We start from the raw sequence: 15,954 nt of genomic DNA, 5'->3' as shown, positions 1-15,954 counted from the left end.
AGCTGTATAATATACCAGATAAGAACTTAGACTCTAATATGAATCTCCATATGTTAAAATGCCAGGCCCACCATTTACAGGTTATTTAACTTTGGAAAGTTTTCAAACTCCCCATGTCTGTGCCTCAGTTTCTCACCTATAAACCCTCATAAAGTCACTTCAATGGTGAAATAATTATAACCCACATAAAACCCCTTGAACAGTACCTGACACATAGTAAATAGTAAATCATAACACTTTGTTCACTTGGCAGAAAAAGAAAAAAAAAAAAAAAAAAAAAAAAAAACGCTGCTAGCCCCCTGCATGACATTCTCTTTCTCTCTAGAATGGTGGTGGTATGCTAGGTCCTATTGCACATATACACATTAGGAAGATACTTTTCACTAAAGTCACTTTCAATGAGTATTCTGGATTTAAGTGGTGCTGAAGTATATTGCATAGTAAAATCTGAGGGTAAGTAGGCATTATGATCAAAATTTCAAGTAGTAATAAATGTAAGTTGTAAACACATTTAAATCTCATTGTGTCAGTTAAGTCACCTCTCAGGACTTGCAGCTCCCTTACTAACTAGATATTAAAAAGTCAGTCAAACTCAGTGTTTCCTAGGGCACATATAAGGGCAGGAGAAATTCCTTTGCATAAAAGAAAAACAACAGATGTGAATGCCAAAATGCAAAGCATTTGTGGAATCTTTAGGTTTTTCTTGGCCATCCGCCTTCCTATACAGCAATTCAATCATTTAGACAGATTTCCTTCAATGTATGATAGAAAAGAATACAAGGCTTTGAGTAAGATAAAGAAGTCCGTATATTAGACAAAGTTACTGGAAAGAGATCCCTTAGTAATCTTCCTTAACTGCAATTATCAGATGGGTTTTGCAAAAAATGCAAATTTATCCGTGAAAATTGGGGTATTCCTAGACTAATACTCATTATTTTGGTATGGGAATTTGGAGTGATAATACTTATGCTGGTAACTACCTTTGCTAAATTTAAGAACCATAAAAAAGACACTTTCATATAACATTTGTGACTTTTTTTCTCTAGCAAGTTTTTTGCATCTTCATGTCTTTGTGAAGTTTTAAGCCCATATGCTTGGAAGCTCTGGCTTCATCCCTGACATTCTGCATTTCTGCTCTTCTCAGACTCCTTTACCTACTGGGCAGCCTTGTAGCTATCTCCGTGGCAAGGCAGGGCCTCTCCTGGCATGTAAACCTGCTAGGTGAATCCGCCCCTCAAGGGCGTGTCAGTACCATTTCCTGGAGCAATGTCACAGGGTGGCTCCATTTTCCATTTGAGCTCAAATATTTTGCTGCTTCATCTGCAGCTGCCAGACCTGCTCTTGCTGGGGCTCAGGTAGCTTTCTTCTCTTCCCGGCACCCCTATTGGCAGAGGTTTTTGATAAGTGGTTTCTACACGTGTGTCGTGTGTCTGTATGTCTGCCTGCCTGCCTGCTTGCCTGCCTTTTTTTTTCCATTATATTTCTCTGTTTGTTCCTTAGGTAGAGCATCTGGGAGGTCCCTTGCTGACCACTGGAAGAAGATGAGCTCGAGCTATTGGAGTGAGACGAGCAGCAGCAGCTGTGGAACCCAGCAGCTTCCAGAGGTGCTGCAGTGCCAGCCCCAGCATTACCACTGCTACCATCAGTCAAGCCAAGTCCACCAGCCTCCAGAAAAAAATGTAGTGTATGAGCGAGTGAGGACATACAGTGGGCCCATGAACAAGGTGGTGCAGGCCTTGGACCCCTTCAACTCCCGGGAAGTGCTCTCCCCTCTCAAAACCACCTCCTCCTACCAAAATTTGGTTTGGAGCGACCATTCTCAGGTACGACAAAGACAGTTACGCCAGGCTAGTGGAGAAGAGCAATCTTCAACCTGATTTCTCTTCCTTTCTGCTTCTTTGCCTCTATTCTACAGGATATCTTTTGGTGGATTGCAGTTATATATGCCTTGGACAGTCACCCAAATTCATCTCTTGGCTGTTATTTCACTTACTAGTGTCTGTGGTTGTTTGTTTCCGGGTTTCAATTATTTTCATAATCTAACCATAATACAGGAAGGCTCATTTTCTGTTTGATCTGACTGAAAGATCTGATCCAAGGAATACCTTTGCCCCTACTGCAAAGCAGTTCTCAACTTGAGTACAGTAGATTTTTTATTAGAACAAGTTCCTACTGATTCACTTCATATCAGAAGCAAACAGGATTTTTGGTATCAAATATGGTGATACAGGTACTGTGGTATGTCTGAGTGATAAGCAATTATTTGTGCTCAGCAAAGAGTATAGCTGCTACAGGATAAGTAAGAGGTGCAGATGTCTGAATTGTCATATGTGTTTCATCTTCCAAGAATGACACACTTTTTATTGTACAGCCTAGATGAATAATTTACGGAATACTTGTAGAAAGATTACTGAAAGAGTGGATATAGGATTGAGGAAGGCAAGATGTAAGCAAATGTTACATGAAAGCTACAGAAGATGGAACTCTAAGACATCCCATAAAATGAAATACATTGTTTCTTAAGAGTTATTCTTAGCACCAATACCTGTGTTAATAACCTTCCCAATAAATGCAAGGTAATACTGCAAGACTACGTAAAATTAGCAGCCTTATGTGTATTTTCATCATCTGACACCTTTTACATTAAATTTGCATGTTTTAAGTTTTCTGGAAAATTCTGTCCAAACTGAAATTATGTTTTTAAGATACAAAAATCTCAAAAAGCACTCATTGGGATATGATGCTATGTTACATTATTATTACCAATCAGGAATAATACATATTATCTTTCCAAAACCCAAAACTTTAAGTAGAATATAAAGTAACATTTCTCAACTGGTTGAGAAAAACTCCACTTATACTGAGGTCAAGGTGAAGAAAAATATAAAGGTCAAAAATACTACTTTGCATGAGTGATAAAAATAATGCAAATGTACATTCCAATATTCATATTGAGATGCTAATGCAGAACAAAATGAATGCCACCTTTGTTTTACTGTCACTCAAAAACAATAATGTGAAGGTTAAAAACAATTACTATTATCATAGGAATGCTAAAATCATCCTATCTGCCATAGTTATTTAAACATATTTAGACCCTTTTTTTGTCAACTTGCTAGTAAAAGAAAGGTAAATAGACATTTAAAAACTGAAATTTGACAAATTATAAATATTGACTACAGAACAATTTTTAGGAGTATGTTTTATTATTTACTCCTTGGTTCAACTTCCTCTTTCAATAACTCAGGATCAAGTTGGCTGAGCTTTTTACAAGATTTTCCTTATTTTACCTGGCATTTGCCAAAGTGATCCTTAAAAATGGACTATCTCCATCCTAAAATGTAGCTCACCTAGAGGAGTTTATAAAGAACCTAGGGGTAGAAAGTGCAGCTGCAGAAACTGGGATAAAAGATCAGAATGGAGAGCTCTGTGAAGTCTGGAGTTATTTGTGATTGAAAAGAAAGAAAAGTAAGTGCTGTTAGAAAATGAGAAAGGTGAAAGTTAAGCTATGCGGTAAAGGGAAAAAAAGAAGTATTAATTCCTTAGTGAAACAAGAAGAAAGAATATTTGACTATAAATTTTCAAACTGAATTGGATATCAAAGGGCATTCACAAATCCACTAAAAGAGAATTTGGCAAGACAGCTTTTAGATAGCTGCCACAAAGAATATGACTAGGAAACTGTTCTGTTTTATTTTCCTTTCTCCCTGTTTGTTGATGGAATGGCACTGTGGCATTGTGTAAAGTAGGACTTAGATTTGATCTGAAATTACCTTTATGCTAACGAAATGAGTATAATGTGATGGTATGCATAATGTACCATGACAGGCATAAGCAAGCAGTACTTATTACTCAAAAACCTTTAATTCACTTTATGTTTAAACAGAGTCTATCCTTAATAAACCATGTTTCAGATGAGTTGATGTGTAGCAATTAGTCTAATACCAGAGTTGGTGACCATGGCAGCTAGAAAAATGGATACTACAATCAATGGTTGATCATCACGAATTCAGTTAAACTTTTACTTTGTTTCTGTTTTGTTTTGTTTTTTTGCCTTTTGGTTCTTGGATGACATTCAGGGAATTCATGAGATTTTAAAATAAATATTACCAGTAGTAAAATATGTTGCCTTTGAGAAACCAAAATTGATGCTACTCTGCTTTGCTTCCTGAATCATAATTTTAGGTCATGTAGTAGGCATTTTCGATTTAATCAAATGTTTTTTTGTAGCACTTTAGTAGTTTCCATTTCTAGCTTTTGAGTACACGCTTTTCTTCTCTTAACCTCTTGTGCACTAAAATGGTGTTTATGGATATAAACATATTTTAAATTTCTCCAGACATATAATATTACTTTGTTTCTTTAATTAAACATATTTTATGTTTTTTGGTTATTATTTTGTTTGATTGATAGGGTATTTCTCAGAGAAAATTAAATGTAGAAACCAGTTGCTGGCGAAATTTTCTAAATTGATGGTAGAATTAAAATTACTGGGTTTATCTACATGAACAGATATAGTCAAACACAGGTATAATCAAAATCTCAGATGTATTTTAGACTGAATGTGGTCTTGCAAATAGAGTTCTAGAAGCTTAAAGTAAAACAACAATTCTTAGTTCAATCTTTTAAAAAGGTTAGCTATTAACCTACCATCATTAACTCAAAATGAAATGCCTTAAATGAGCAACATTGATATGAATTACTCATTGGTCTTACATTCTTTCCTTCCACTAATTAACGTTTTCATGAAGTTCAAGATATTTTTCATGTATACAAAGCAGCTCTGTTGTAAGAGAGAAAAAATTGATTAAAATATTTTTAAATACCAGTCATTCACTGAATACATGTTTATTAAGTGCCCATTTTTTTAGCAAACACTGTGATTTTCTGGATAAATATCACTGACCTGTCCAGGGAGAGTTCATTTTTAGGACAGACATACAGAGCCTGGTCTGTAGGTATCCCATGTGTCTATCTATATTTCGTTTTAAAGGATTATTTTGTGTTGTGACCATCACTATTTTATCAAGTAAAACATGCTTTTGTGAGAGAAGGATTATTTTAGTGTATATGTTATAAGGGTTGCCATTCTTTTGAATTTGAAACTTGCAAACAAACTCTAGAGAGCAGCCTGGGGGAAAATGTGTGTTTATGAATGACCTTTGTTCTCAACAATTATTCAGTTGGGGCTTACCTTTGTTTATATGGTTTTTTTGTGTGCTTTTTCTTTTGTTGCAAAGATTGTGGATAACTCTTCTACTCTTCCAGGATTTCTATACACTATCAGAAAAGTTTCCTGTTCTGTGGGGAGCGGTGCGCTGCTTTGATAAATTGTTGTTCAAGGGCGTAGTCACTAAAGGGAATGATTGTTCAGGGAAGTAAGTTGCCTGAAAAAAGAATGAGGTCATAGGATAAAGGGGCTGAATTTTCAGCTTTGGTCACCTCTTTTGTGCTTACAATTAAATGAAGCTATAGAAATTGGAGAGTGCAACTAATTGCTGAGTGAAAATGCCCATGGCAATTGTATCTTGTTTAAGGGAGGTCTGATAAATTGCTGGGCCTGTTTTCAGTCAAAGGCACTTATAAGCTGTCACGGTGTGTGTGTGGCAAGATATGGGGGTGGCAAGTGGAAGAGAGGGAAACTGTCCTTTCAAGTTTCTTTTCTTCACAATTCATGACAAAACAACTGGGGAATTTGCCATGCTCTTAAGCCCTATTTAAAAGTTAAAACTTTTACAAGTAAATATATTTCAGCCAACATTTTCTTCACACCAGGAGTTATCCCAGTAGAGATCCTTTTTTGATTTTGAATAAAGTATATATACTCATAATTTTTAAAGACAGAAAGCATGCACTGCAAAAAGACTGTATATTTTATTTTCTCTCTGTCTTCTAGTTTTCTTCAGAAAAGGAAGAGAAAGAACCCAGTATGGACCTCTTAAATGAGGGATTTGGGTTGGAGAGAAGGAGAAGCAGGAAGTAGTTCTATTATACATTCAGTTGCTTTCTTTGTATGACAACAGAAGCACAGATTTTATCCTAAATAAAAGAAGTGTTTATTTCATCTAAAGATAGATTATTATAAATAACATGTTTCTTGCTGTATAAGTTCAGTATAACATCTCAACAATAACCTCAGACAGGTGTTTAACTACGTTACATGGCTTTGAAAGATTCTAACAAAAACATCTCCCATACTATTCAGGGAATGTATTCAAATGGATGTTTGCCTTGGCAAATTCTGTCAGCATGAATGTCAGGTGGTTTTTAAAGATACTGCTTCCTTTGAAACTGTTCAGCCTAGAGTGTTTGTAACTCACTATTATTACCTTCAGTGATTCTCATAGTCATTGGGAATAACAGGAGCGTACACAAGCCTTCCATGGTTTTCCTTTGTGGAATATTATACTGTATATTAGTCTTTACGTAAAGTTTTAAAATTCAAATTAGACAACGTAAAAGATTACACTTTCATGTTAACAAATTTCCAAATATTTAGAAACAAAGCCTGCACTACTTATGTAATATTCTCTATGATCTAATTATCATTGCCCTCAGTCTCTCTTGTATGTCTTACACCAGGCTTTTGAGCTCTTTGACCAGAGCTATCAACAGGAAAATGAAACCAACAGGTCTTGACTGAAGAGATTCAGATGTTGCAGTCTAAAGACTAATTGCAGAGAAAATTGTATGAAGAAAATGCCCAAACAGGTCTATGTGGAATGTCTCAGGAAGAGCTGTAAATAAATATGCAATGATGAGGTGGACTTTGGCAGAATAGAACTACGAAGCAGTCTAGTTGGAGTCCCTAGGAATGTACGCTTAGGTTTCAAACTTCTTGGGTTTGTTTAATCCTTGCTTTAAGAACTTGGTAGCTGTATGCCTCAGTTGCTTTATTCGTAAAATGGGGCATTAATAACACCTAACTCATAGGATTGTTGCTAGAGTCAAATACGATATTACATGGAGGAAAACACATGGCAAAGTGCCTGACACATAGGAAGTGTTAAATAATGTATTTCCTTGAATAAATCACTTGGCCTCTCAGGACCTCAGTTACCACATTTGTAAAGTAGGGATAATAATACCTTCCTTCAAAACTGTTGTGAGTACTGAATGAGTTAACATGTGAAGATGTCCAGCACAATGTCTGGCGTGGAGTTAGCACTCAATTTTCTTTCCTTTACTTGCATTATTGATATCTAAAACTGCAGTCAAAAACCCCCCTTGCTACACAGACAAGATAATAAGCTAAAAGAATAGACCCTAAAGTAAAAGTTCCTTTGACACTGGAAAGATTAAGTAAACACATATACTTGAAAGGCTTATTAAGGCTCTACTAGCTAAGAAAGGCTGATGAGGAAAAGCATGAAAGCAATTTTCTAAAACCTGTCGTATGTGATCAAAAGACTGAAATAGTAGGAATGTATTTATGATGTTTATAGGAATAAGTATCCTTTAGAAGAGGAATTTGGAAGTTCTCATGCTCTTATAGCCTTTGAACCTGAACCCCAATGTTTGAGATGAAATTTTTAAAATGTGTTTTTTTTCCTTTTTTAAATGTGAAGTGACACCAAGCATTAAAGCTTGCCTGCAGTCTAGGTCTTCCTTAATTTTTTCTTTAGAGATGCACTGCCAGTATGGTAGTCACTGGCCACATATGGCTATTTGCACTTATATTTAAATTAAAATCAAATAAAATTAAATATTCAGTTCCCCAATCATGCTAGCTTCATTTTAAGTGCTCAGTAACCATATGTGGCTAGTGGTTGTATTGAGCAGCACAGAATAGAGCATTTCCACCTTTGCAGAGAGTACTATTGGACAGGTCTATACTTGTAACCACTATGCTATAGTGTATATTTCTGGCCTACACAACTGACTCTTATTTATATTACAGTCTCCAAATTGTATTTCATAATCATTTCCTTGTGCACACTCTCATAAACACCCTAAACTCCTTTGGTACATAAGCCAGGCCATAAATAAGTAATATAAATGAACATTTCAATGTTTTTAAAATATTTTATTTACCAAGAAGGCAGATTATTTTTTGTTCTTCAGAATTTTAAAAATATTTTTCTCATAAATGTTACTGATTATTTTGTATTCTTTTTAAAAATATTTTTCTCATAAATGTTACTGATTATTTTGTATCAAAACATAATGTTCCAGCACTGGGCAGTAAGTTGATTAATTTTTAGTTATTTAGAGTCATAATGTTTCAAGAGAGATTTGATAGAAATATGACGAAGAAATAAAATTGCTTTGTACCTTATTATGCATGATCTCAGTGTATGATCTCAGCAATAAAATGGCATTTGATTTGTAATTAAAAATCTTTTCTAAAACAGTCATAATTAGGTTCTGATGTTAGGTTCAAACTCCTTATCTTGATGATGTTAAAGGGCCTCCTTAGGACAGTCCAATCCTACTTTTACAATCTATCTCCCATTCCCCACCTCCTTCCACCTTGTGTTCCAGACACTACAGCACTCTATTTCTTGAACAAACTGAGCATTTTGCCTCCCTCCCAAACCCTCCTTTTATTCATGCCATCACCCACTCTGGCAACATCCACCCTTCCCTCATATCTTTGTTGGAATCCCACCTATCTCTCAAAATTCATGTGGAAAGTTGTCTTCAAAGTTTTCTCAACCCTGAATCTTCTCACCCTCTCCTCAATGTAGTGCCCCAATCCCACCTCCATTCTGGATATGGTCTCCTTTTAAAGCTAGTATCACTTTGCATTATTTAAATATAAAGTGACACATGTACTTATAATACAAAGTTGTATGTCAGTGGTGCTTCCTCCACACTACCATGGACTGTACACGTCTTGAGGGTTGAGGTTTTTTTTTAAATTAAAACAAATGTTTGGGTAATATAATGCAACTGGAAATTACATGTAAGTTTTTTTTTTCTCTCTCTCTCTCTCTCCCCCTCTTTCTCTCCTCCCTTTCTGTGATTATGGCTTCCAAAAATGCTTAAATGTGACAACCAGCAGTGACTTTAGGAAAGATGTATGACTTAACTAAGATTGTTTGTTGGTTTCACACTTCTGTGCCCTCTCTTTGAACTGAAAATGGAAAGTAAGACACAAATAGCCTCTGTGAAAAAAGAGAACACATAAAATAAACATAAGGACATTATTTAATAAGTTGATTAGTTTACTATTCTAGTTCTTGGGCCCCATTAGACATCTTGATCTGACTTATTTTTATTTGACTTATACTTTTTTCCCTTATGGACAAATATTAATCATTAATTACTGTGGCAAATGTTGTTAAAGGAGTAGCTATTCTGATCTGTCATTATATCATTTCCCTGGGATCTTGTGACTTCCTTTAATCAAATTACCTTGAAACTGCTAATTAGTCTGCTTATAGAGATACCCCCTTTACCTCCCATGCTGCTGAATTACTGTCTGTGTGAAGTACTTTTATTTATTGTATCTTACTTAGTTACCTTGTAATTCGTTTAGCGTATCATATATGTGCTCAGAGATTCCTTCATAAAAACTACTGCAGGTTGAGTATTTCTTATCTAAAATGCTTTGAACCAGAAGTGTTTCAAATTTAGGATATTTTTTCAGATTTTGGAACATTTGCATATACATTATGAGCTCTCTTAGGGATGGGACCCAGGTCTAAGCACAAAATTTAGTTGTTTCATACGCACCTTACACACACAGATCAAAGGTAATTTTATAAAAATTTTTAGTAATTTTTTGCACAAAAATTTTACTGCATTTTGACTGGAAACCTGTCAAATGAAGTCAAGTGTGGGATTTTCCACTTGTCAGGTCAAAAACTTGAATATTGGAGCATTTCATATTTTGGATATTTGGATTAGGGATGTAGCCTGTACTACTGTTAAATACTCACCCATACACCAAAACAAACACATTTAGAATTTACCAAGGAAAGGGCTGGACACGGTGGTTTACTCCTGTAATCCCAACACTTTGGGAGGTCGAGGTGGGCCGATCACTTGGGGACAGGAGTTCAAGACCAGCCTGGTTGACATGGTGAACCCGCCCCCATCCCTACTAAAAATACAAAAATTAGCCTGGCATGGTGTCTCATGCCTGTAATCCCAGTTACTTGGGAGGCTAAGTCAGGAGAATCACTCAAATCTGGGAGACAGAGATTGCAGTGAGCCGAGATCACACCACTGCACTCCAGCCTGGGTGACAGAGTGAGTCTCTGTCTCACAAAAAAAAAAAAAAAAAAAAAAAAAAGAAAGAAAAGAAAGAATGAAAAAGAAAGAAAGAAAGATAGAAAGATTTTGGGTTCCTGCATGAATTTATTTTAAAATCTTCACAAATTTAATTACACCTAAGAATATGTTCTCTAGAAAAGTTGCTTAAATTCCCTATACACATCCCGTATCACTCCTCTGCTGCAAAAACCTTCAATGACACTAAGCATCTATAAATTGCTTAGTCTGACTTTCAAGACCCTCCATGATAGGGCTCCTGTGGAATTTCCTGGAACTCTCCTTCTGGTGTCCTATGTTTTAGCTAAGTGTAAATCATTGTTCTCTAAATAAAGTCCCCAATTTTCCACAGCTATGTCTTTCACTCCATTGGTTTTACATCTGAAATGCCCCTGCTCCTCGCCCTCACCAATCTAGACACGCTGAAATTATACAAATTTTTCAAGCCTTTCCTCAAATGTAACCTTCTGATCCTCTGATTGTCCCAGGTTGAAGTTAGCTCTCAGCCCTCAAAACTCACCTAGTGAACTTCTTATAGGTCTTATGATAGTCTACTTAATTCCTATTTGTACTCATAGTGTTTATCCCCTACATAATTATAACCATGGGAGGGTAGAGATTATATTCTACTCATCATTTATATCTCTTTCAATGTCATTACACAGTCAGTAGTGAAGAAACTGCAAGTTAATAACTTAGTCACATATATAATCAATCCAGTAAAAATAATATTTCATATTAATACATGGGTTTTTTATTTTTCACAACTCTTCCATGTATATGAGTATCTAGTAAACAACTTGCTAGAACCTCAAAAATTAGGTAAACAAGCATTATTATATTTATTGTACAAATTGAACAATGTATGAATAAAGACAATATTCATCGTGTATTATTTGTCTGTTAAACAAATAAGGAAATTGAGACTCGAATAGCTCAAAATAACTTGTCTATTTAGTACAACTGTTTAGTGGATTCCCTGAGTTTAGAAACCAGCTCCTGATATTTTCATTACATCAGCTATCTCCCTTAATTAACTTTAGATATTCATGATTTCAGTTTAAATTAGTTCACATTTTTTATTTCAACAAAACATTTGATGGTCACCCTTACTGTATATTTTCCCATTCTAATGTTCTATTATCAGATTGGAAAATAACAAAAATATGTTAGAGGACAAAAATAATTTTCCCTCTAGTTTTCAAGGTCTTGCTCTGAAATAATCCTAGAATTCAGGATATATATTAAGTTTGTCACATTTTCCTTTTATCAAAGGAGAATAACACCTTTCAAGCTTCTGCTTTCCCTTCTTTCTCCACTGCACTGAGCTACTCAAAAGCATTCTCACTAAAGTAAATAACTGAGACATTTAGGCCATTTGCACATCATCTGATTTAACTCTGAAAACAGCATATATATATATGTATATGTGTGTGTGTGTGTGTGTATATATATATATATATATATATACACTTTAAGTTCTGGGGTACATGTGCAGAATATGCAGTTTTGTTACATAGGTATACACGTGCCATGGTGGTTTGCTGCACCCATCAACCCGTCATCTACATTAGGTATTTCTCCTAATGTTATTCGTCCTCTAGCCCCGACCCCAAGACAGGCCCCGGTGTGTGATGTTTCCCTGAAAACAGCTTTTTAAACAAATAGTTGGAAATAAGATATACTTTTGTGAATAATGAATTCTCTAGGGAAACCAGAGTTTCCTAGCTCCGATTTAGGGTGTACAAAGGTATGGACAGTTATCTCAAGAGATGTAATGAAATTATACCCAAAACAGACTGATTTTAATCTACTTTGGTCTTAAAATTGGTAATGCCCTATGTACTTTATAAAAAGTAAAGAATGAATAGGAGGAAGAGAGCTGTTATAACTTTCCCAAAATTGAAAATCATTACTTGAAGCAGTGCAGGAAAAAAAAAGGACCTAGATATATTAGAACCAAGCCCACATAATTATAAACCAAATTCTTTTTCTTTTTCTTTTTTCTTTTCTTTCTTTCTTTCTTTTTTTTTTTTTTTTTTTTGTTAAGCCGGAGCCTCACTCTGTCTCCCAGCCTGTAGGGCAGTGGCGGGATCTCAGCTCACTGCAAGCTCCGCCTCCCAGGTTCAGCCATTCTCCTGCCTCTCCTGCCTCAGCCTCCCAAGTAGCTGGGGTTACAGGCGCCCCCACCACACCCGGCTAAAATTTTTTGTATTTTTAGTAGAGACGGGGTTTCACCATATTAGCCAGGATGGTCTGGATCTCCTGACCTCGTGATCCGCCCACCTTGGCCTCCCAAAGTGCTGGGATTACAGGCGTGAGCCACCTCGCCCGGCCCCAAATTCCTTTTCACCAGACTCTACTTAAAGTTGCAATAAGGTATAATGTTTGTGTATATAGCAAGTCTGACCCACAGGAATAAATGACAACAAAATGCTGAATATTTTATGAGAAAAAGTAAGGTCTTCCTGCAAAATTGAAGAGATTAGATGATATGAGTATTAAATAAAAACTCAATGGTTTATTGAGTTTTAGAGGCCTGTGAGTACACTCCGTAAATGTATCACGCATTTTACAAACAAATTCTATTGAGTTTATGGAAGCTTAAATTATCTAATCAAGGCTGTTCTCTCACACAGCCACTTTTGGGTGGGTGTCTTATTTTCAGGCCTCCAAAGTTGCTTTTGACAGTGAATAATTTTAAAAATCCCAGTATTTGACCTGTTATATGCACTAGTCAAACCTAACCATATAATTAGGTTACACAACTTGAAAAACAGAAAATATAATGAGACAAGCAATAAAAGTGGCAAAGTATAGTGATTAAGAGAATGAGTTCTGGAGTCATGCTAACTGAGTTGGAATTCCAGCACCTTAGCATTAGCTGTGTAATCTCCATCTGGTTACCTATAGTACCTCTGTCTAACTTTACTTGTGTATATAATGGGGTCATAATAGTATCTTCTTTATGGGGTTATTTTGAGTGTTAAAGAGAATGATCTATGTAACATGTTTGGCATAGAAAGCTATTAATAGGTGTTAGTTATCATTATAATCATCATCAAAGGAAAACAAGACTGACAAGTTTTAAAATTTTGAAATTGTTTTGTTTGTGTGGAATAATAAGTTGGGAATGGTCTCTTATACTCACAAAATGTCAGAAATAGAAACAAGCTTAAAGATCCTCTAATCCACACTCGCCCACACCCATGTCCCATTTCTCACACGAGGAAAAAATCTCAGAGAGAGAACACGAGTTGACCAATATTACAAAAGTGGCTAGTAGTATAAATGGGAATAAAATCCAGGGCTCCTGGCTCCAAGTCTAGCACTTTTTCCACTATGTCATGATAGCCACCACCACCCCATTATCGCCTTCAATTATTTGGTCATCAGGAATGTGGAGTTTTGTCACAAAAGGCATAAAAACAAAAAAAAGTGTTCATTGAATTTAATAGTTTCAACATGAAAGATTTAGGTAAGCGATATACAGATGAGTAACAAAATTAAACACTGACTGATACAGGTTATTAAGAGGGAGATTTGGATTGTTATTCCTGGAGTGCTTTTAAAACTAAGATCTCCTTTTCATTCATTCATTCAAAAATACTTTGGATCACTTTCTATGGAATGGTCAATTGCTATTTATGGGATACCTTGCTGCAATCTTGCCTGGATCTTGATGCCATTGGAAATACCTTTCAACATCAAGATTTTGTTTATTTTTGACATTTACTCACACCATATTACCTAATTTTGTAGACTTCCAGGGAAAAGGGTTTTTCTTTAGCAAGTCTTTCTGGAATTAATAAACCTATGTTCAGAGAGGTTTTCCCCCTTGTGATCAGCCTAAATCCATACTGATGCAATTTAAATTCATGCTGGTCAATACCATATGTCTAAATATCTTTGATTCATGTTAAGCTACATCTTAATGTTGTAATTTTTGAACGTACTACATTTGTTATCTAATGTTTCCATGAGGGTTGTATGGGGAAGCCACATTTGTCTAGATGATCAATTCTAATAATGAAGGATGAAGTAGGGCTAAAAATAATTGAGTATATTATAATCTATGGAATTGATGTTCCAGCTTTCCACATATAAGAAGATTAAAGAATTCCTTCATTTTAGGGCAAGACTAGTCTTTGCTCAAATACAACCATTTGCCCTTTAAATATCTATTATCTCAGCATGTGAATAAAGTAATTCTGACTATGCTAGCATAAATAAATGTCTTTATCTGTGATGTGTGATGTGTGTGTATTCCTATTTGTTTTAATTTCTGCAGATTTATAAAACTTCTTAGTACACTTTTGTATCTTAAAAGACAGTCCAGTTGGCTAGTAAGGTTTGCTATGTTTCATTTGTTAATGCCATCATATTTGAATTGGTTACAAGAAGGAGGAGAGAGGTATCATTTCTACAACAGCTACCAGATACTAGCCATGTACGTAATGGTCTTCTCAGAATGATACTAGCATAATATTATTAGCCCCAGCCTAAACAGACCAAACATCCTCTAGTCATGAATACCTTCACACACTGCTGGTGGATGTATAATTATCATAGTCAAATTTGGGAAATTAATTGGGCAGTATCTGTTCAAATGAGTAACACACATACTCTATGTCCCAGCAATCCTAATTCTGTGTGGAATTCTTTTTTTTTAAATTTATTTATTATTATTATACTTTAAGTTGTAGGGTACATGTGCATAACGTGCAGGTTTGTTACATATGTATACTTGTGCCATGTTGCTGTGCTGCACCCATCAACTCGTCATTTACATCAGGTATAACTCCCAATGCAATCCCTCCCCCCTCCCCCCTCCCCATGATAGGCCCCGGTGTGTGATGTTCCCCTTCCCGAGTCCAAGTGATCTCATTGTTCAGTTCCCACCTATGAGTGAGAACATGCGGTGTTTGGTTTTCTGTTCTTGTGATAGTTTGCTAAGAATGATGGTTTCCAGCTGCATCCGTGTCCCTACAAAGGACACAAACTCATCCTTTTTGATGGCTGCATAGTATTCCATGGTGTATATGTGCCACATTTTCTTAATCCAATCTGTGTGGAATTCTAAAGAAACATGTTGCACAAGGATGCTCATTGCAGCATAGTGGAAACCTGGAATTAATCTAAATGTTAATCGGTAGGAAAACATATAAACAAGCTGAACACTATTAATTTAAAATAATGAGTTAAAACATGTATCTAGTACATAATACAAGAGATACTGTTTGGTTTAAGTTGTAGAACAACAAAAGCAATAATATTACTATTTATACATAGGTATTTATGTAGACACCTTAACTGACAACAATGGTAACTTCTGGGTAAGTGAGTGGAGGGAAGATGGTCAAGAGAAGGTCTTTAACCTTATCTATATAAATGTTTATATTAAGAATGTGTTCGTGTATTATTTCATAACTAAAGAGCATCCCTCTTTTTTCTTGTCTTCTTGAATCTGCTCCTCTTGGGTCTGTGGGCAAAACCTGCCTGCACATGGTTGTATTTATAACCATTTTCCTAAACTGGATAATGTGTACCTGTTTTGTCTAATATCTGTAATTCTCTGCATTTGTCTGAGCAAGTCTTCTCAATTATTAGCAGAAAATTTGGGAACATATGCAAAAGATTCCTAGAAATACTGAGCCTGCAGTACTGCTGTTGATATAAAGGGTGGGGGAGGATGAAAATGTTATAAGTTTGATAAGAACAACAACAAGAAAG

The 15,954-nt window shown here is 35.6% G+C and overlaps 1 protein-coding gene across 3 annotated transcripts in view; it reads left to right on the top strand.

Annotated features, from left to right (window-relative positions):
- Nucleotides 1–1,239: 1,239 nt before the first annotated feature.
- Nucleotides 1,240–15,954, top strand: part of POF1B (POF1B actin binding protein) — a 107,569-nt gene continuing 92,854 nt past the window's right edge. For all 3 annotated transcript variants that reach the window (XM_077988095.1, XM_015127759.3, XM_015127757.3), the window contains exons 1-2: nt 1,240–1,355; nt 1,501–1,823. In XM_077988095.1, the coding sequence (XP_077844221.1) occupies nt 1,542–1,823 (282 nt within the window). In that variant the 5' untranslated portion in view covers nt 1,240–1,355; nt 1,501–1,541. The remainder of the gene's footprint in view (nt 1,356–1,500; nt 1,824–15,954) is intronic.

Source organism: Macaca mulatta, chromosome X (genome assembly GCF_049350105.2).
Source record: "Macaca mulatta isolate MMU2019108-1 chromosome X, T2T-MMU8v2.0, whole genome shotgun sequence".
Lineage (NCBI taxonomy): Eukaryota > Metazoa > Chordata > Mammalia > Primates > Cercopithecidae > Macaca > Macaca mulatta.
Note: the sequence above shows the minus strand (reverse complement) of the source record. Positions and strands in the feature narration are given on the sequence as shown.